The sequence below is a fragment of the Chiloscyllium punctatum genome, chromosome 11 (assembly GCF_047496795.1).
Source record: "Chiloscyllium punctatum isolate Juve2018m chromosome 11, sChiPun1.3, whole genome shotgun sequence".
NCBI classification, from domain to species: domain Eukaryota; kingdom Metazoa; phylum Chordata; class Chondrichthyes; order Orectolobiformes; family Hemiscylliidae; genus Chiloscyllium; species Chiloscyllium punctatum.
Genome location: NC_092749.1, coordinates 35,105,337 through 35,123,585, shown reverse-complemented (window position 1 = coordinate 35,123,585; position 18,249 = coordinate 35,105,337). Strand labels below are relative to the sequence as shown.

General features: G+C 43.8%; 1 protein-coding gene across 1 annotated transcript in view; it reads left to right on the top strand.

Moving 5' to 3' along the window:
• Positions 1-18,249, top strand: part of LOC140482887 (tetratricopeptide repeat protein 7A-like) — a 361,467-nt gene that overhangs the window by 245,842 nt on the left and 97,376 nt on the right. Inside the window, exon 18 of the mRNA XM_072580610.1 lies at positions 10,714-10,848. Coding sequence (XP_072436711.1) covers positions 10,714-10,848 — 135 coding nt within the window. The remainder of the gene's footprint in view (positions 1-10,713; positions 10,849-18,249) is intronic.

The window sequence follows — 18,249 nt, the reverse complement described above, 5'->3', positions numbered from 1 at the left end:
GATGGATCCTAAGGTGACATGCCAAGTGGTGGATAGCCTTCTCCTCCATGGTCAGTGGTGTCAATGTCTCTGTGCTTTAGGGCAACATTAAATGTACTCTCATATATTTTCCTTTGGGTGTTCTTGAAACATTGGCCAATAGAGAATTGGAAGAAGAAAAGTTGCCTCAGAAGGCACTTTTCAGCATCAGGTAGCAATGGCCCGTCCATCCATGTTGGCTTTTAGGAGCAAGGCTTCGATGCTGGTAGGCACAACTTCATAGAGCATGCTCATGTTGATCCAGAAGCCTTCCTATTCAATATCCACAGTTTGACAGCAGCACTGCTGATGGATGCTTTGAAAGACTTAGTGTGACATCCAGAGTTCCACTTCAACAGAAGAAGGTGGTCAACACAGTGGCCCTTTGAACCAGGACCTTTTGACTTCTGGAAGTCTTGTTGTGAAAGGCACTTTGTCACAGTTTGAGAAGGCAGTGCTGGCTCAGTTGACTTGGTACTAAGTTTCTTCTCTGGTAGTCTCTTGAGCGGTGGCTGCCAAGATATAGGAGATATTGAGGTTGTACATGACATTGATGAGACCTCTTCCGGAGTACTGTGTCCAGTTCTGGTCACCCTGTTGTAAGAAATATTATTACGCTTGTGAGGGGTCAGAGAAATTTGCTAGGATATTGCCGGATGTGGAAGGTTTGAATTATAAGACCATAAGACCATAAGACCTAGGAGTGGAAGTAAGGCCATTCGGCCCATCGAGTCCACTCCGCCATTCAATCATGGCTGATGCGCATTTCAGCTCCACTTACCCGCATTCTCCCCGTAGCCCTTAATTCCTCTAGACAACAAGAACCTATCAATCTCGGCCTTGAAGACATTTAGCGTCCCGGCTTCCACTGCACTCCGTGGCAATGAATTCCACAGGCCCACCACTCTCTGGCTGAAGAAATGTCTCCGCATTTCTGTTCTGAAATGACCCCCTCTAATTCTAAGGCTGTGTCCACGGGTCCTAGTCTCCTCGCCTAACAGAAACAATTTCCTAGCATCCACCTTTTCAAAGCCATGTATTATTTTGTACGTCTCTATTAGATCTCCCCTTAATCTTCTAAACTCCAACGAATACAATCCCAGTATCCTCAGCCGTTCCTCATATGCTAGACCTGTCATTCCAGGGATCATCCGTGTGAATCTCCGCTGGACACGTTCCAGTGCCAGTATGTCCTTCTTGAGGTGTGGGGACCAAAACTGGACACAGTACTCCAAATGGGGCCTAACCAGAGCTTTATAAAGTCTTAGTAGTACATCTCTGCTTTTATATTCCAACCCTCTTGAGATAAGAGACAACATTGCATTCGCTTTCTTAATCACAGACTCAACCTGCATGTTTACCTTGAGAGAATCCTCGACTAGCACTCCCAGATCCCTTTGTGCTTTGGCTTTATTAATTTTCTCACCATTTAGAAAGTAGTCCATGCTTTTATTCTTTTTGCCAAAGTGCAAGACCTCGCACTTGCTCACGTTAAATTCCATCAGCCATTTCCTGGACCACTCTCCCAACCTGTCTAGATCCTTCTGTAGCCTCCTCACTTCCTCAGTACTACCTGCCTGTCCACCTAACTTCGTATCATCAGCAAACTTCGCTAGAATGCCCCCGGTTCTTATAAAGAAAAGCTGGAACTTTTTTTTAGTGGAGCATTGGATGTTGAGGTGTGACCTTACAGATAGGGTTAATGGTAGGTGTCTTTTCCCTAGGATGGGGTAATTTCAAGATTAGGTGGCATATTTTTAAGGTGAGAAGAGAGCAAATTTAAAAAAGACAAAGGGCAATTGTTTTAGAGGGTGCTTCGCACGTGGAATGAACTTCCTGAGGATGTGGTGGTTTGACACTGAGTTAAGTGCATGAATAGGAAAGGTTCAGAGGGGTAGGGGTCAGGAGCAGGCAGATGGAATTAGTTTTGTTTGGGACAGTAGTTGGCATGGACTGGTTGGACCGAAGGGTCAATTCTATGCTGTATGACTGTAACAAATGCTGGAGTACATTTTACCAAAGCATCTCCAACTCATCTTGGCAAGCCATCTTTTCCTTTGGCTGTTCTTGAAACATTGGCCAATGGAGAGCTGGTAGAAGAGTCTTCCCCCTTTTTTATGTGGCACTTTTCACATTTTTTGTTTGCTCTTTTTCTCTAATCCACAACCTTCTGTCTCTTCTACTCACAGGAATATGTAAACTCAAATCTCGCTTCAAATACCTGAAACACTTGCTCAGCTGAGTGATACTCTGTGCCATTTTCTTATCCTAGGTTTGGAAATAATTCACGAATTGAACGCAGTACACTCTACACATTGAGAAATTTATAAATAATGTTTGGAATGCAATCTGCATATTGATGCACATGCCTCAGTTTTGGGGAGAAGAAGACATTGATTTCCAGTCAGTTGCCCCATCTGAGCAAACACTGGTGATTTGATTAATGGCTAAGAATACGAGTTCTCTGTTGATCCTTGGCCATCTCTTACAATCCACTTCACAAAAGGACAACAACATTGAAGTGGAATAGACTGCAAAGGCATGAGCCCATGGGCTCTGGGCTTCGAGTAATGCCATCTGAAGATCTGGCAGATTTGGGCTAAATATTCATGGCCAAAATAATCATTTTAGCAAAAGAGAAATATTCTCACATTACACAATTGAGCTCAAGAATTCCGACTCCAGTAAGAAAGGCTGAAGTTGGGAGGGTCCATGTAAAGTTGTGCTCATTATTATGAGGGAGAAGACATACATAGTCAAGAGTAATTTAATAAGTGCTCTTTATACAAGTACATTTTTGAGTCAGCATCATAACAGGAAATAAAGAAGATAGGCATGCTGTAATTTACCCAGCTGAAACTTGAGTCAAAGTGAGTGTGCCAAAACTGCACTTGCAATGTGCTTAACTGTTGGCATAACTGAAACATTGAATTCAATCTGAGTGATTCACTCAATGGTTTAATATAAATTTGTGATAGTTTATTTGCAATCCTGTACCGTGTACTTTTAAAGCCCTGCGGATTGTCTTTTGGTTCTCTTCCATCCACAATTTCATGTACATATTGGGCTGTTGCATTGCGGTAACATCATTGTTCATGGTAACTTTATTTGTACTTTGTTCACCTGTAATACTAATGGATAGGAGAAACAAAATATCTTGTATATTAACAGATGGCCAAGAGATGCATTGGTAATGAGAGAATGCCATGCCAGGTTTCTCTCATCTGTAAAACCGTGTTGAAATCATTCAAGATTGTTCATATCTGACCATCTGTTCTGTTTATTAAATGAAATCAGTTAGTTTGAAATTTACAACACAGCAAACAGGAGTTAATTTGATACACTTGTGATTTGGTAAAACTATCCTTGATTTTAAGAAAAATTAGAAATTAACAGCCAGATAATCTGTTTATCAGACAAGCTGAGGAAATTTCCTTTGTGGGACCCCTGGCCAGATCAGGGCCTGCCCTCTAAGTTAATTCCCACACCTCCCTCCCTAGACTCTTGAATTGAGTCTTCTGTCTACCTCCTCTCTCTGCTCAGATGGACCCCTGATCACATATTTATTTAGGCTTTTTCACATTGGTCTACCATAATAGCACCACCATCTGATTGGCCAGTAACTCTGTAGGCAGTACATCCTCCTGAGAAAGGGGTGGAAGTCCAGCCTCAAAGTAATTGATCTTGCTCCCAAAACTAAATTACCACAAGGCAACCATCAATATTGAGAGAGAACTTAACCTTTGACCTCTTTGTTACATGGAGTTATTGGCGAGATGATGTAGGGACCAGGTGCCCTGTGGAGTCCATTACATTCGTTTATTCACAGATAAAGTGAATTAAGACTTCAGTCACAACAGGAATATCACACCTCAGGAACTCATTTTGTCGGGATCCCTAATCATGTTCGTGTGTGTTTTGACAACCTTAGATTTAGAAACAGTACTTTAAAGAAAACTTATAGTTTCTTTTAAATATTTTTGGAATCTCTAATTGTTTTAAAAATGTCTGAAAGGAACTTCTAAGCATTTACATCAATTTTAAAGGGCTCAATATTAATTTTGTTATATAATGAGAAATATTGATCCTTGTTACCCTTGATTTGGATCTAATACCAAGCTTAGACAAAAGGCATATCACTGAACACACAGATAAACAAGCTATTGATGAAGAACAATGAGGAGCTACAGGCAGGAAACAGTACATAGGTGTAGTTATAAAGAGAAAGTAGACAGCACAGAAAGAGCAACAGCGCATTTATTTGAAGAAAATCACAAACTCTGTATGAAAATGTCAGGTTTCTGTTTGGCGGTAAGAAGGAAAATAATTCAAGAAAAGCTAAAAGGGACCGAATCCAATAAAGTGGTTCAAACAACACAGGCTTGGGAAGGAGCTAAGGGTTTGGATCAGAGAACCAGATCATGAACAGCGCATTCTTGGCTGGTCAGTTAAAAAGGAAGTCTGGAAAGCTGCGTGATCAGAACCAATGTGATTCATGTGACAGAGCATTCATAAACATGCGGCTTGTCAGCACAAAGTGTATCTAGGGAACACTGATGGAATATGCCTGACAGTGAATGTGTCTGGAATGTGATTGAGTTGAAAAGGCTGAGACTGCGTATGTTTTGTGTGGCGAGTGATGCAAGTGTATATGATTGAGTAGAACATCCATTATTTAAAATTTTTTTTCTTGGAAATATTTTGAAATATTTCATTCTGTTAATTTGCATTTAATTTGTTTTCGTTCTCACTTGTGTTAAAGTGAATACTATTTTTTTTAAAAAGTAGAGGAGATGCGGTAGATACCTGGTAGATTAAGTAATTCAAATTCAGTTAGTGATCAGGAACAACAGGATGTGATCAAGTGAGGCAGGTAGGGGATTCTGAGATCAGGAGTGGAGGAGCCTCAGCCCTTGACCTTGTCCAACAGGTATGAGATTTTTTGCTCCATGTATGGATGAGGAAAAGGGCTGTGGACAGGATGAGCCAGCTGACCATGGCACCATGACGCAGAAGGCCATTCAAGAGCGGGAAGCAAAGAGACAAATAGTTGTTATCTGCGATTCTATGATTGGGGGGGGAACAGATAGTATCCTTTGTGAGCCGGATGGAAGTCCCTCATGGTCTGTTGTCTGCCCGGTGCCAGAGTGCAGGACATCTCCAACTGGCTTGAAAGGGTATTGGAGCAGTAGGGAGAAAATCCAGTTGTAGTCCACGATGGCACAAACAACATAGGCAATGCTAGGAAGGAAGACTTGTTTGGGGAGTATCAAGCACTAGGAAGGAAATTGAAGAACAGGTCCTCGAGGGTCATAATCCCGAGGGATTACTGCCCAAGCCACGTGCAAATTGGCATAGGGATAAGAAAATTAGGGAATTAAACACGTGGCTAAGAGATTGGTGTGGGAAAGAGGGATTCCATTTCATGGGACATGGCCTCAGTTTTGGAACCGGGGCGGTCTGTACAGATGGGACAATCTCCACCTGAACCAATCTGGAACCAGTGTTCTGACAAAAAGGATAAATAGGATGGTCAGTAGTACTTAAAACTTGCGAGTCAGGGAAATGGAAAAGGAAAGCAACAGGGAATATGGAGTCAAGTAGAAAGATAAGTAGCAAGTTAGCATGTGTGCAGGGTTTAAGTTCAAGGCAGACTAGGAATGAAGCAAAAAGGAAGGATAACTTAGGACACATTACTGGAGATGAAGGAAATCATGAGGATAAGAAAATTAGTATTAAGGTGCTTTACCTGAATGCTTGTAGTATTCTTAACAAAGTAGATGAATTAAAAGCACAAATCATCGTGAATGATTAGGATGTGGTAGGCATCACAGAATTGGTTGCAGGGGGCTCAGGACTGACAGTTAAACATCCAAGAATTTACAACTTATCAAAAAGACAGGGAGGTGGGGAAAGGGGGTGGGGTTGCCTTGTTAGTTAAGAATGAAATTAGATCTATGGAGTTGGGGAACCACAAAGGCGAAAAAACCATAATGGGAGTTATGTACAGACCTCCTAATAGTGGTCAGGATCAGGGGTGCAAGATGTACCAGGAAATGAAAAGGGCATTTCAGAAAGGCAGGTCACAGTGATTATGGGGTCTTTAATATGCAATTGCAGTGGATGGATAAGGTTGCCAGTGGATCCAAAGAAAGGGAATTCATGGAATACTTACAGGATGGCTTTTTGGAACAGCTTATGATGAAGCCCACAAGGGAGCAGGCTATTCTGGACTTAGTGCTATGTAATGAGCCAGATTTATAAAAGATCTTAAAGTAAGGGAACACTTCGGAGGTAGCGATCATAATATGGTAGAGTTCAGTCTGCAGTTTGAAATAGAGGAAGCAAAATCAGATGTAATGGTGTTACAGTTAAATAAAGGTAATTACAAGGGCATGAGAGAGGAACTGACGAAAATTAACTGGAAGCAGAACCTAGTGGGGAAGACAGTAGCGCAATAATGGCAGGAGTTTCTGGGTGTAATTGAGGACTCAGTACAGAGGTTCATCCCAAAGAAAAGAAAGATTATCCGAAGGGTGGGGGGTGGTGCCTAGACAGCCATGGTTGACAAAGGAAGTCAGGAAATGTATCATTTAAAAAAAGAGACCCTATAAAATGGCCAAGAACACTGGGAAATCAGAAGGCTGGGACTACTACAAAAACAAACAGAGGATAACAAAGAGAGAAATAAGGAAGGAGAGGATCAAATATGAAGGTAGGCTAGCAAGCAGTATTAGAAATGATAGTAGAAGTTTCTTTCAATACATAAGAAACAAACGAGGCAAAAGTAGAAATTGGGCCTAATTGGTGCAGGAAGGCTAGTGATGGGAGATAAGGAAATAGCTGAAGAACTCAGTAAGTACTTTGTGTCAGTCTTCACAGTGGAAGACCTGAGTAATATCCCAACAATTAAGTAGAGGCAAGGGGAAGAGTTGAGTAAGACAGCCACTGCAAAAGACAAAGTGCTAGAAAAGCTAAAAGGTGTAAAAATTGATAAATCTCCTGGCCTGGATGGGCTACATCCAAGAGTTCTGAGGGAGGTGGCTGAAGAAATAGCAGAGGCATTGGTTGTCATCTTTCAAATATCACTGGAGTCAGGGAAAGTCACTGTTTTAACCCCCTTGTTCACAAAAGGATCAAGACAAAAGATGGAAAATTATAGAGCGATTTGCCTAACCTTGGTTATAGGTAAAATTCTAAAATCCATTGTTAAGGATGAGATTTCTAAATTCTTGGAAGTACAGTGTCGGATTAGAACAAGTCACCATGGATTTAGTAAGGGGAGGGCATGCCTGACAAACTTGTTAGAATTCTTTGAAGAGGTAACAAGTAGGTTAGACTAGGGAAACCCAGTGGATATTATCTATCTAGTCTTCCAAAAGGCCTTTGATAAGGTGCTGAGTAAGGCAAGACCCATGGTGTTCGAGGTGAGTTATTGGCATGGATTGAGGATTGGTTGTCTGACAAAAGGCAGAGAGTTGAAATAAAAGGTCCCTTTTTGGATTGACAGCTGCTGATGAATGGTGTCCTGCAGGGTTCAGTGTTGGGGCCGCAGCTGTTTACTTCATATATTACTGATGTGGATGAGGGGACTGGGGGCATTTTGGCGAAGTATACCAAAGTTAGGCAGAGAGACAGGTAGTTCTGACGAGCTGGGGAAGCTGCAGAAAGATGTGAACAGTTTAGGAGAGTGGTCCAAGAAATGGCTGATGAAATTCAATGTGAGCAAATGCAAGGTCTTGCACTTTGGAAAAAAGAATACAGGCATGGACTATTTTCTAAATGGTGAGAAGATTCATAAAGCCAAAGTACAAAGGGATCTGGGAGCGCTAGTCCATGATTCTCTAAAGGTTGACTTGCAGGTTGAGTCCGTAGTTAAGAAAGCAAATGTAATGTTGCCATTTATCTTGAGGGTTGGAATATAAAAGCAGCGATGTGCTACTGAGACTTTATAAAACTCTAGTTAGGCCCCATTTAGAATGCTATGTCCAATTCAGGGCCCCTCACCTCAGGAAGGACATTCTGGCACTGGAACATGTCCAGCGGAGATTCACATGGATCATCCTTGGAATGGTAGACCTAACACACGATGAATGGCTGAAAATCCTGGGATTGTGTTCATTAAAGTTTAGAAGTTTGAGGGGAGATATAATAGAAACTTACAAGATAATGCATGGCTTAGAAAGGGTGGATGCTAGGAATTTGTTCCCGTTAGGAGGGGGAGACTAGGACCCATGGGCACAGCCTTAGAATTAGAGGGGGTCAATTTAGAACGGAAATGAGAAGACATTTCTTCAGCCAGAGAGTGTTGGGCCTGTGGAATTCATTAACTATCTTCAAGGCAGAGATTGATAAATTCTTAATCTCGCAAGGAATTAGGAGCTCCGGGGAGAATGCGGGTAAGTGGAGTTGAAATGCCCATCAGCCATGATTGAATGGCAGAGTGGACTCGATGGGCCGAATGGCCCTACTTCCACTCCTATGTCTTATGGTGGTGGCATAGTGATATTGTTGCTGGGCTAGTAATCCAGAGATTTGAGTAATACAGGGGACCCAGATTCAAATTTCACTGTGGGGGACTTTGAAATTTTAAAAAGATCTGGAATTAAAATAGTTTAACAATGACCATGAAACCATTATCAACTGATTGTTAACAAAAAAAAAATCTGGTTCACTAATGTCGGTTAGTGGAGGAATTCAGTCTTGTGACTCGACCCACAGTAATGTGGTTGACTCTGAACAGCCCTCTGAAATGGCCTAGTATTAAACTGCTAAAACGTCTTTTTTTTTAAAAAATGGAGTGAAACTGGATAGACAATGCAGCATTGACCTGGCACCAGAAACAACAATAGCAAATTCATTCCAATCACACCATCCTGAATGAGAATTATATTGCTGTGCTTTCAGTGTTACTGGGTCAAAATATTGGACCAGGTTGAAGAGAACTGAGGTGGGCCTTTTTAACAGCTCACCTCAATGGTTGGCAGCCCCTTTTGACAGTCTCCAAGCTAGATTCAGTGTGCTTTATTCTATCCCACCATTTGGGGCATTTTTTTCCCGAGGCTGGGAGATATCCTGGCTCTGTATGCCTGCCTTGGAAACAAAATCCCCCAGGCCAGTATGTGAATTCACCAAACATAGTCAAAGAGTTATTGTTTGGATACTTTTGCGGTAATTTACTGGAACTAATGGTAACTGGTCATGAATAATAGGAATTACATAAGAACATTATATAAGTAGTTCTGGAAGAGTGACTTTCTCCTGACTGTAACATCCAAGAGCATTATTCTCTAGTAGGTCCTTGACATAAATAAGATAAAACAGTGCATTTGATATTATGAAAATATTAAAAACAAAAACAGTGATGATTCATCTGTACATATGTTGTTTTGGGCAGTTCTTTACAGACAGGCTACTGGAACAATGGAAAAAGCCGTACACATCATAACTAAAGTGTTGCATGGATGAAAGGTTGAATCATTCTTTTAAAGTTGATCAGTCATCTTTAGAACAAAAAATGTAAGATTAGATTTAATAGAAATTTTCAAAATTATCAAGGCCAGATAATGAAAGGTTTCCCTGCAGATTAGTGAATTAGTGCCACAGGGTAGAGATCTAAAAATATTTAAATCACAAAGGGAACGATTAGAACTTAAATCCTGTGAATAGTTATTAGAATGTGAAGTACATTACAACTTGCTCCTGAAGCTCTGTCAATTACAATTTCTGAAGTGAGAGAATCTGATTTTATCTCTAAGAATATAGTAGACCTTTTAAGGATTTAAATTAATTCAATCTGCAATATGTCCAATCACTAAAGCAACAATTAATGAAGCATATAGAATGCTGAACAATTTAGTCAGAAGAATAAGTTTAAGGTCAGAGGAAGCTATCCAAATTCACAAACTAGGAGCAGATATAAGTTATATGACCCCGTACCACTGCTCCAGTATTCAATAAGATGCTGTGTTTTGAATTCTACATTGCCATCTACTCCCTAATAACATTAGATTTTTTTGTTAGGCGACAGAATCAGTCTAGTTCTGCCTTAAACCATATTCAATAACCTTGCCTCTTGATCCTTCCAATGTGAAGAGTTCCAAAATTTCACAGCCCTCTGAGGAAAAAGAACTCTCATCTCTACCTTAAAAGCAACCCCCTAATTTTAAAACCCCCTTATTTCTGAACTCTCCCACAAGAGCGAAACATCATTTCCACATCTACCTCATCAAGACAACTCAATATTTTCATGCACTTAAATTAAATCAACCCACATTCTTCTGGACTCCGGTGAAAACAAGCCTAGTCTGTTCAACCTTTCCTCATAAAACAACCTGCTTATCCATGTATGAATCTAGTAAACCACCTCCAAAACACATCCAATACATTACACCATTCCTTAAATAAGGAGACCAAATCTGCCCACAGTATTAAAGATATGGTATTTCTAATGCCCTGTATAATACCTTTATTTTTATGTTTGACTCTTTTCACAATAAAGGATAGCATTTCATTACCTGCTTTAATTATTAGCTGGACTTCTGTACTAATTTTTTTGTAACTCATGTATTAGAATATATAGATCTCTCTGCACCTCAATTCTGTAGTTTAGGTTAGGGAGGTTATTGCATTTCAAATTCTTTGTTGCTCTTTAAAAATAAATACTCTTAACAAAATTCCTAATTTTTCCTTCAGGTTCTCTGCGTGTCCCATCAATTGCTGCTTCCCGAATGGAACTGGCCATGTCTGAAATATCTGCACAGAGCACTGCTGTGAAACATGCCCCCAAGCAACTGACCATTATTCTGGAGCAGATATGGCTGCAAGCAGGTATGTGTGTAGAAGTTTCGTTTGGTGTAGCACATGTTTGGAAACTACTGAATATTATAGTTTTCTACATTGCAATGGTACTTTATTGACTGGAAAGCACTTTAGAGATTCTTGAAGTTATGAAATAAACTATTTAACAAGCTATCAATAGCACAATATTTAACAATATGGATTACATTATATTCCAACAAAGGAGTTGTCATTTGCGTTTTTGCTGTCTTGGAACCTTAGTAACTTGTCTCATTAGTAGATTGATATAAAAAGCAAAATATTGTAAATCATCCTTTCTGCATCTGAGTCATAATTGCAATAACGTCTATGATTCAAGTTCTTTCTTGCCATATCTAATTTCCAGTGAGTCTGTTTTTGAGTTGATATAAAAGAGTTAGCAAAATGAACAAATTTAGAGTGAGGGTAGTTAAGAACATCTCCTCTGCAGATGTTTGACAGCTTTGTCAGTTTGGTTTATCATCTTTGATAACTGTAAGTGGCTATGAAAACCTTCAACTGTAAACTGTTTAGATATTAAAGTAAGTCTTGGAAAACCTGATGGATCAAGGATTAGCAATCACTTTCCTGAATAATTTTGTTTGCATTCCTATAAACTACATTTTAAAATGGGTTTTAATCTGAAAACAGAAACTGGTATAATCTAACCATTTATAAGAGGAACTGCTGTGCCACTCTGAGTGCTTCATGTATTCTCCTATTTTCATTTTTCTATTAACTCATCCCGAAACGTTCAACAAACTCAGCAAGATTAGGAGTTTTGATTATTAAAGGATTGATTAGTTAGAGCCTGGCGATTATGATTCCCTTGTTGATTGTTTTGCAAATACAGGAGAGGTGGTGATAATATAGTGCAGTGTCATATGGAAACTGATATAGATGATATTGCCCAGGAGGAGCATGTAGATGAGAGAGAAGAGTTCAAGAATAGTAGCTCTTTGAGGGAACAGTGCAGGGGTGGCTAGCAAAGTTATAGCAGGTGATTCAGTGGCTATGAATGAATAGATAAGAATGGCAAGTATTATTCCCACTCTTTCCCCCCCCGCCCGCCCACCAACTGGAGAGATTTTGGAGGAGGATGATGTAGTCATCTATATCTGAGCCTGTGGCCAAGATGGGAAGAATTAGAAGGTTTAGTTTACAAAGCAAGTTCTCTATGTTTTTTATAAAATCTGTTAGGATACTGTCAGGTTTGGAAATCTGAATGTAGGCCCGGTGCCAGAGTGCAGGACATCGCCAACTGGCTTGAAAGGGTATTGGAGCAGTAGGGAGAAAATCCAGTTGTAGTCCACGATGGCGCAAACAACATAGGCAAGGCTAGGAAGGAAGACTTGTTTGGGGAGTATCAAGCACTAGGAAGGAAATTGAAGAACAGGTCCTCGAGGGTCATAATCCCGAGGGATTACTGCCCAAGCCACATGCAAATTGTCATAGGGATAAGAAAATTAGGGAATTAAACACGTGGCTAAGAGATTGGTGTGGGAAAGAGGGATTCCATTTCATGGGACATGGCCTCAGTTTTGGAACCGGGGCGGTCTGTACAGATGGGACAATCTCCACCTGAACCGATTTGGAACCAGTGTTCTGACAAAAAGGATAAATAGGATGGTCAGTAGTACTTAAAACTTGCGAGTCAGGGAAATGGAAAAGGAAAGCAACAGGGAATATGGAGTCAAGTAGAAAGATAAGCAGCAAGTTAGCATGTGTGCAGGGTTTAAGTTCAAGGCAGACTAGGAATGAAGCAAAAAGGAAGGATAACTTAGGACACATTACTGGAGATGATGGAAATCATGAGGATAAGAAAATTAGTATTAAGGTGCTTTACCTGAATGCTTGTAGTATTCTTAACAAAGTAGATGAATTAAAAGCACAAATCATCGTGAATGATTAGGATGTGGTAGGCATCACAGAATTGGTTTCAGGGGGCTCAGGACTGGCAGTTAAACATCCAAGAATTTACAACTTATCAAAAAGACAGGGAGGTGGGGAAAGGGGGTGGGGTTGCCTTGTTAGTTAAGAATGAAATTAGATCTATGGAGTTGGGGAACCACAAAGGCGAAAAAACCATAATGGGAGTTATGTACAGACCTCCTAATAGTGGTCAGGATCTGGGGCGCAAGATGTACCAGGAAATGAAAAGGGCATATCAGAAAGGCAGGTCACAGTGATTATGGGGTCTTTAATATGCAATTGCAGTGGATGGATAAGGTTGCCAGTGGATCCAAAGAAAGGGAATTCATGGAATGCTTACAGGATGGCTTTTTGGAACAGCTTATGATGAAGCCCACAAGGGAGCAGGCTATTCTGGACTTAGTGCTATGTAATGAGCCAGATTTATAAAAGATCTTAAAGTAAGGGAACACTTCGGAGGCAGTGTCTAGAAGAAACATATTTGAGAAGTGGTAGCATGTTCGAGGACTTTGGTGAGGAATATAAAGTCAGAAATGGAATGGTAGTTTGCAAGAACAGCTTAGTGACAAGTTATGGTTACAGTTCAATATGATCCTGGAATATTGAACAGTTTTTACAGGTGAATGCAGTAGATTAGGTAGTCAAGTCAGAACTGACAGTGAATGGCTAAACCAGTTAGCAATCATATTCACGCACCAGCAATCCATGAACTTTAAAAAGCAGAGAGGAGGGCTATACCAGAGGAACAGCGAAGGTGAGAGAGAGTAATTTTGTTTTTTAATGGGGACAGGGCATCAAACTTGGAGGTGACAGCACTGTTGACCAGAATGCAGGACCAAATACTAGACAGTTGGTCTTTTGAATGTGTAGTTTTTTTGTCTTTATTCATGCTTGCTAAATGAACATTACTGGCAAGACTGGTATTATTGCTCATTCCTAGTTGCCTTGAACCAGATGGCTTGGTTGCCCATTTCAGAGGGCAATGAAGAATCACCCACATTGCAATGTGGTTTGGAGTCACGCACAAGCCAGGTCAGGTAAGGAGGGCAGATTTCCTTGCCTGCAGACACGAGGGAACTATATGGGGTTTTCAAAACTATTAACAACGTTCATCTTAAAGTAACCTTTATATATTGGCCATTTGTTAGCCAAGTTGAGAGTGTGATGCTGGAAAAGCACAACCAGTCAAGCAGCATCCAAGGAGCAAGAGAATCGACATTTCGAGCATAAGCCCTTCATCAGGAAAGAGTCTTGTTGACCGAGGGGGCTGAGAAATAAATGGGAGGGGGGTGCGAATGGGGGTATGGTAGCTGAGAATGTGATAGATGAAGGTGATCGGTTGGAGAGGAAGGTGGAGCAGATAGGTGGGAAGGAAGATGGACAGGTCAAGAGGGTGATGCTGAGTTGCAAGGTTGGATCTGGGATAAGGTTGGAGGAGAGCAAATGAGGAAACTGGTGAAATCCACGTTGATCCCACATAGTTGTAGGGTCCAAAGGCAGAAGATGAGGTGTTCTTCCTCCAGGTGTTAGGTGGTAAAGGTTTGGCAATGGAGAAGGCCCAGGACATGCATGTCCTTGGTCGAGTGGGAGGGGGAGTTGATATTCGGCCACAGGGTAGTAGGGTTGTTTCATGCATGTGTCCCAGAGATGTTCTCTGAAATGTTCTACTATAGGTGTCCTGTCTCCGCAATATAGAGGAGCAGACACAGTCGATGATGTGTGTGGTAGTGCAGATAAATCTCAGATAGATATAGAAGGTTTCTTTGGGGCCTTGGACGGAGGTAAGTGGGGAGGTGTGAGAACAGGTTTTGCAATTCTTACGGTGGTAGGGGAAGGCGCTGGGAAGGGAGGGTTGGTTGGCGGGGGGGGGGGGGGGGGGGGGGGAGCGTGGGCCTGACAGAGTCACAGAGGGAATGGTTTTTACAGAACGTGGGTTGTGGTGTGGAGGGAAATAGATCCCAGGTGGTGGGGTCTGTTTTGTAGGTGGCAGAAATGGTGGAAGATGATGCAGTGTATCCGGAGATTGGTGGGGTGGAAGGTGAGGACCAGGGGGTTCTGTCTTTGTTGTGGTTGGAAGGGTGGGGTTTGAGGGCAGAGGTGCAGGAAGTGAATGAGATATGCTGGAGGGCATCATCAACCATGTGGGAGGGGAAATTGCAGTCTTTTGAAGAAGGAAGCCATCTCACAAGTTCTGTGATGGAATTGACCCTCTTGGGAGCAGATGAGGTGGAGGAGGTAGAAATAAGGGATAGCAATTTTACAGGAGCTAGGGTGGGAGGAGGTATAGTCTAGGTAGCTATGGACGTACCCACCTCCATAACCAGTGCTCTTCAAACATTCCAGAAGATTCCCCCGGCCTCTGGAACTGCTTGGACACCATTAGCTATGCGGCTAGTACAGCTACCATCCCCACGGTGATCGATGATGTCACTTCCGCCCCCATCATGGTCGCTTCCACAGCCACTTCTGCCCCTCACAATTCCTCATGCACCACACATGATATCACTTCCGCCCCTCATATCATCACTGAAATCACACGCTCAGTGACTTCCGACCTCCACTGCCGTGTTTGCCACCACTTCCGTCCCCACCAGCGCCACTCACCTGCATTCTGCTGACACGCCCCCCGCAGATCCCACTGTCACCATCCCTGCTCCCCAGAACCCTGAGGGGAACACCACCCCTGCCCATGACTCAACCCCCATTCCCCCCCACCATCACACCCACTCCAGTCACAGGCTCCGCCCCCATTCCCAGCTCCACACCTACGCCAGGTCCCCGCTCCTAGCCCTGCCAGGTTTTCACCATCCCCCCAGACCTCCCCCTCACTGAGGGCGAATGATCAGTCCTTAGCAAAGGACTCACCTTCATCCCCCTCCGTCCACGCATCAATGAATTTAATACACGACGTGACGTCGAACACTTCTTCCGCCACCTCCGCCTCCGAGCTTACATTTACAATCAGGACTCCCGCCCACTTTCCAAGGACCCCATCACTCGCCTCCAACACACTGCATCCACCTGGACACCCCGTGCTGGCCTACTACCCGCCCTCGAGCTCTTCATTTCCAACTGCTGCCGGGACATTAACCGCCTCAACCTGTCGTCCCCCCCTCCCCCACTCCAACCTCTCACCCTCACAATGCGCAGCTCTCCACTCCCTCTGCTCCAATCCCGACCTCACCATCAAGCCAGCAGATAAAGGGGGTGCAGTGGTAGTCTGGCGCACTGACCTCTACACCGCTGAAGCCAGAAGACACACCTCCTCCTACTGCCCCCTCTACCATGACCCCACCCACCCATCACCAAACCATCATCTCCCAGACCATACAGAACTTCATCACCTCAGGAGACCTCCCACCCACAGCTTCCAGCCTCATAGTCCGGGAACCCCGCACTGCCCGGTTCTACCTCCTTCCCAAGATCCACAAGCCTGACCACCCTGGCCGACCCATTGTCTCAGCCTGCTCCTGCGCCACTGAACTCATCGCTACCTATTTCAACACTGTCCTATTCCCCCTAGTCCAGGAACTCCCCACATACGTTCGAGACACCACCTATGCCCTCCACCTCCTCCAAGACTTCCGTTTCCCTGGCCCCCAACGCCTCATCTTCACCATGGATATCCAATCCCTCTACACCTCCATCCGCCATGACCAGAGCCTCCAAGCCCTCTGTTTCTTCCTCTCCCGACGTCCCCAACAGTAGCCTTCCACCGACGCACTCATTCGTTTGGCTGAACTGGTTCTCGCCCTTAACAATTTCTCCTTCGAATCCTCCCACTTTCTCCAGACCAAAGGGGTAGCCATGGGCACCCGTATGGGCCCCAGCTATGCCTGTCTCTTTGTTGGCTGTGTAGAACAGCCCATCTTCCATAGTTACACCGGCACCACTCCCCACCTCTTCCTCCGCTACGTTGATGACTGCATTGGCGCCACGTCGTGCTCCCATGAGGAGGTTGAGCAATTCATCAACTTCACCAACACATTCCACCCTGACCTTAAATTTACCTGGACCATCTCTGACACCTTCCTCCCCTTCCTGGACCTCTCCATCTCCATTAATGATGACCGACATGACACCAACATTTTTTACAAACCCACCGACTCCCACAGCTGCCTGGATTACACCTCTTCCCACCCTACCTCCTGCAAAAATACCATCCCGTATTCCCAATTCCTTCGCCTCCGCCGTATCTGCTCCCAGGAGGACCAGTTCCACCACAGAACACACCAGATGGCCGTCTCCTTTAGAGACCGCAATTTCCCTTCCCATGCTGTTAAAGATGCCCTCCAACATCTTGTGCACATCCCGCTCCTCCGCCCTCAGACCCCACCCCTCCAACCATAACAAGGACAGAACCCCCCTGGTGCTCACCTTCCACCCTACCAACCTTCACATAAACCAAATCATCCGACAACATTTCTGCCACGTCCAAACAGACCCCACCACCAGGGCTATATTTCTCTCCCCCCTGCTTTCTGCCTTCTGTAAAGACCGTTCCCTCCGTGACGAGCTGATCAGGTCCACGCCCCCCTACAATCCACCCTCCCATTCTGGCACTTTCCCCTGCCACCACAGGAATTGCAAAACCTGCACCCACACCTCCTCCCTCACCTCCATCCAAGGCCCAAAGGAGCCTTCCACATCCATCAAAGTTTTACCTGCACATCCACCAATATCATTTATTGTATCCATTGCTCCCGTTGCGGTCTCTTCTACACTGGGGAGACTGGACACCTCCTAGCAGAGCGCTCTAGGGAACATCTCCGGGACACCCACACCAATCAACCCTACCATCCTGTGGCCCAACACTTCAACTCCCCCTCCCACTCTGCTGAGGAAATGGAAGTCCTGGGCCTCCTTCACTGCCGCTCCCTCACCACCCGACACCTGGAGGAAGAACACTTCAACCCCATGGCATCAATGTGGACTTCACCAGTTTCCTTCTTTCCCCTACCCCCCCCATCCAGCTCAGCACCATCCTCAGGACCTGTGCTACCTGCTTATCTTCCTTTCCACCTATCCACTCCACCCTCCTCCCTGACCTATCACCTCCATCCCCACCCCCACTCACCCATTGTACTCTTTGCTACCTTCCCCCACCCTCCTCCCTGACCTGTCACCTCCATCCCCACCCCCACTCACCCATTGTACTCTATGCTACTTTCTCCCCACCCCCACCCTCCTCTCATTTATCTCTCCACACTGCAGGCACCCTGCCTCTATTCCTGATGAAGGGCTTTTGCCTGAAACATTGATTTTCCTGCACCTTGGATGCTGCCTGACCTGTTGTGCTTTTTCAGCACCACTCTAATCTAGAATCTGGTTTCCAGCATCTGCAGTCCTTGTTTTTACCAGTTAACTGTGGGGGTCAGTGGGTTTGTAGTAGATATCCGTGTTGAATCGGTCACCATTAACGGAGATGGAGAGGTCCAGGAAGGGGAGGGAAGTGTCTGAGATGGTCCAGGTGGACTTAAG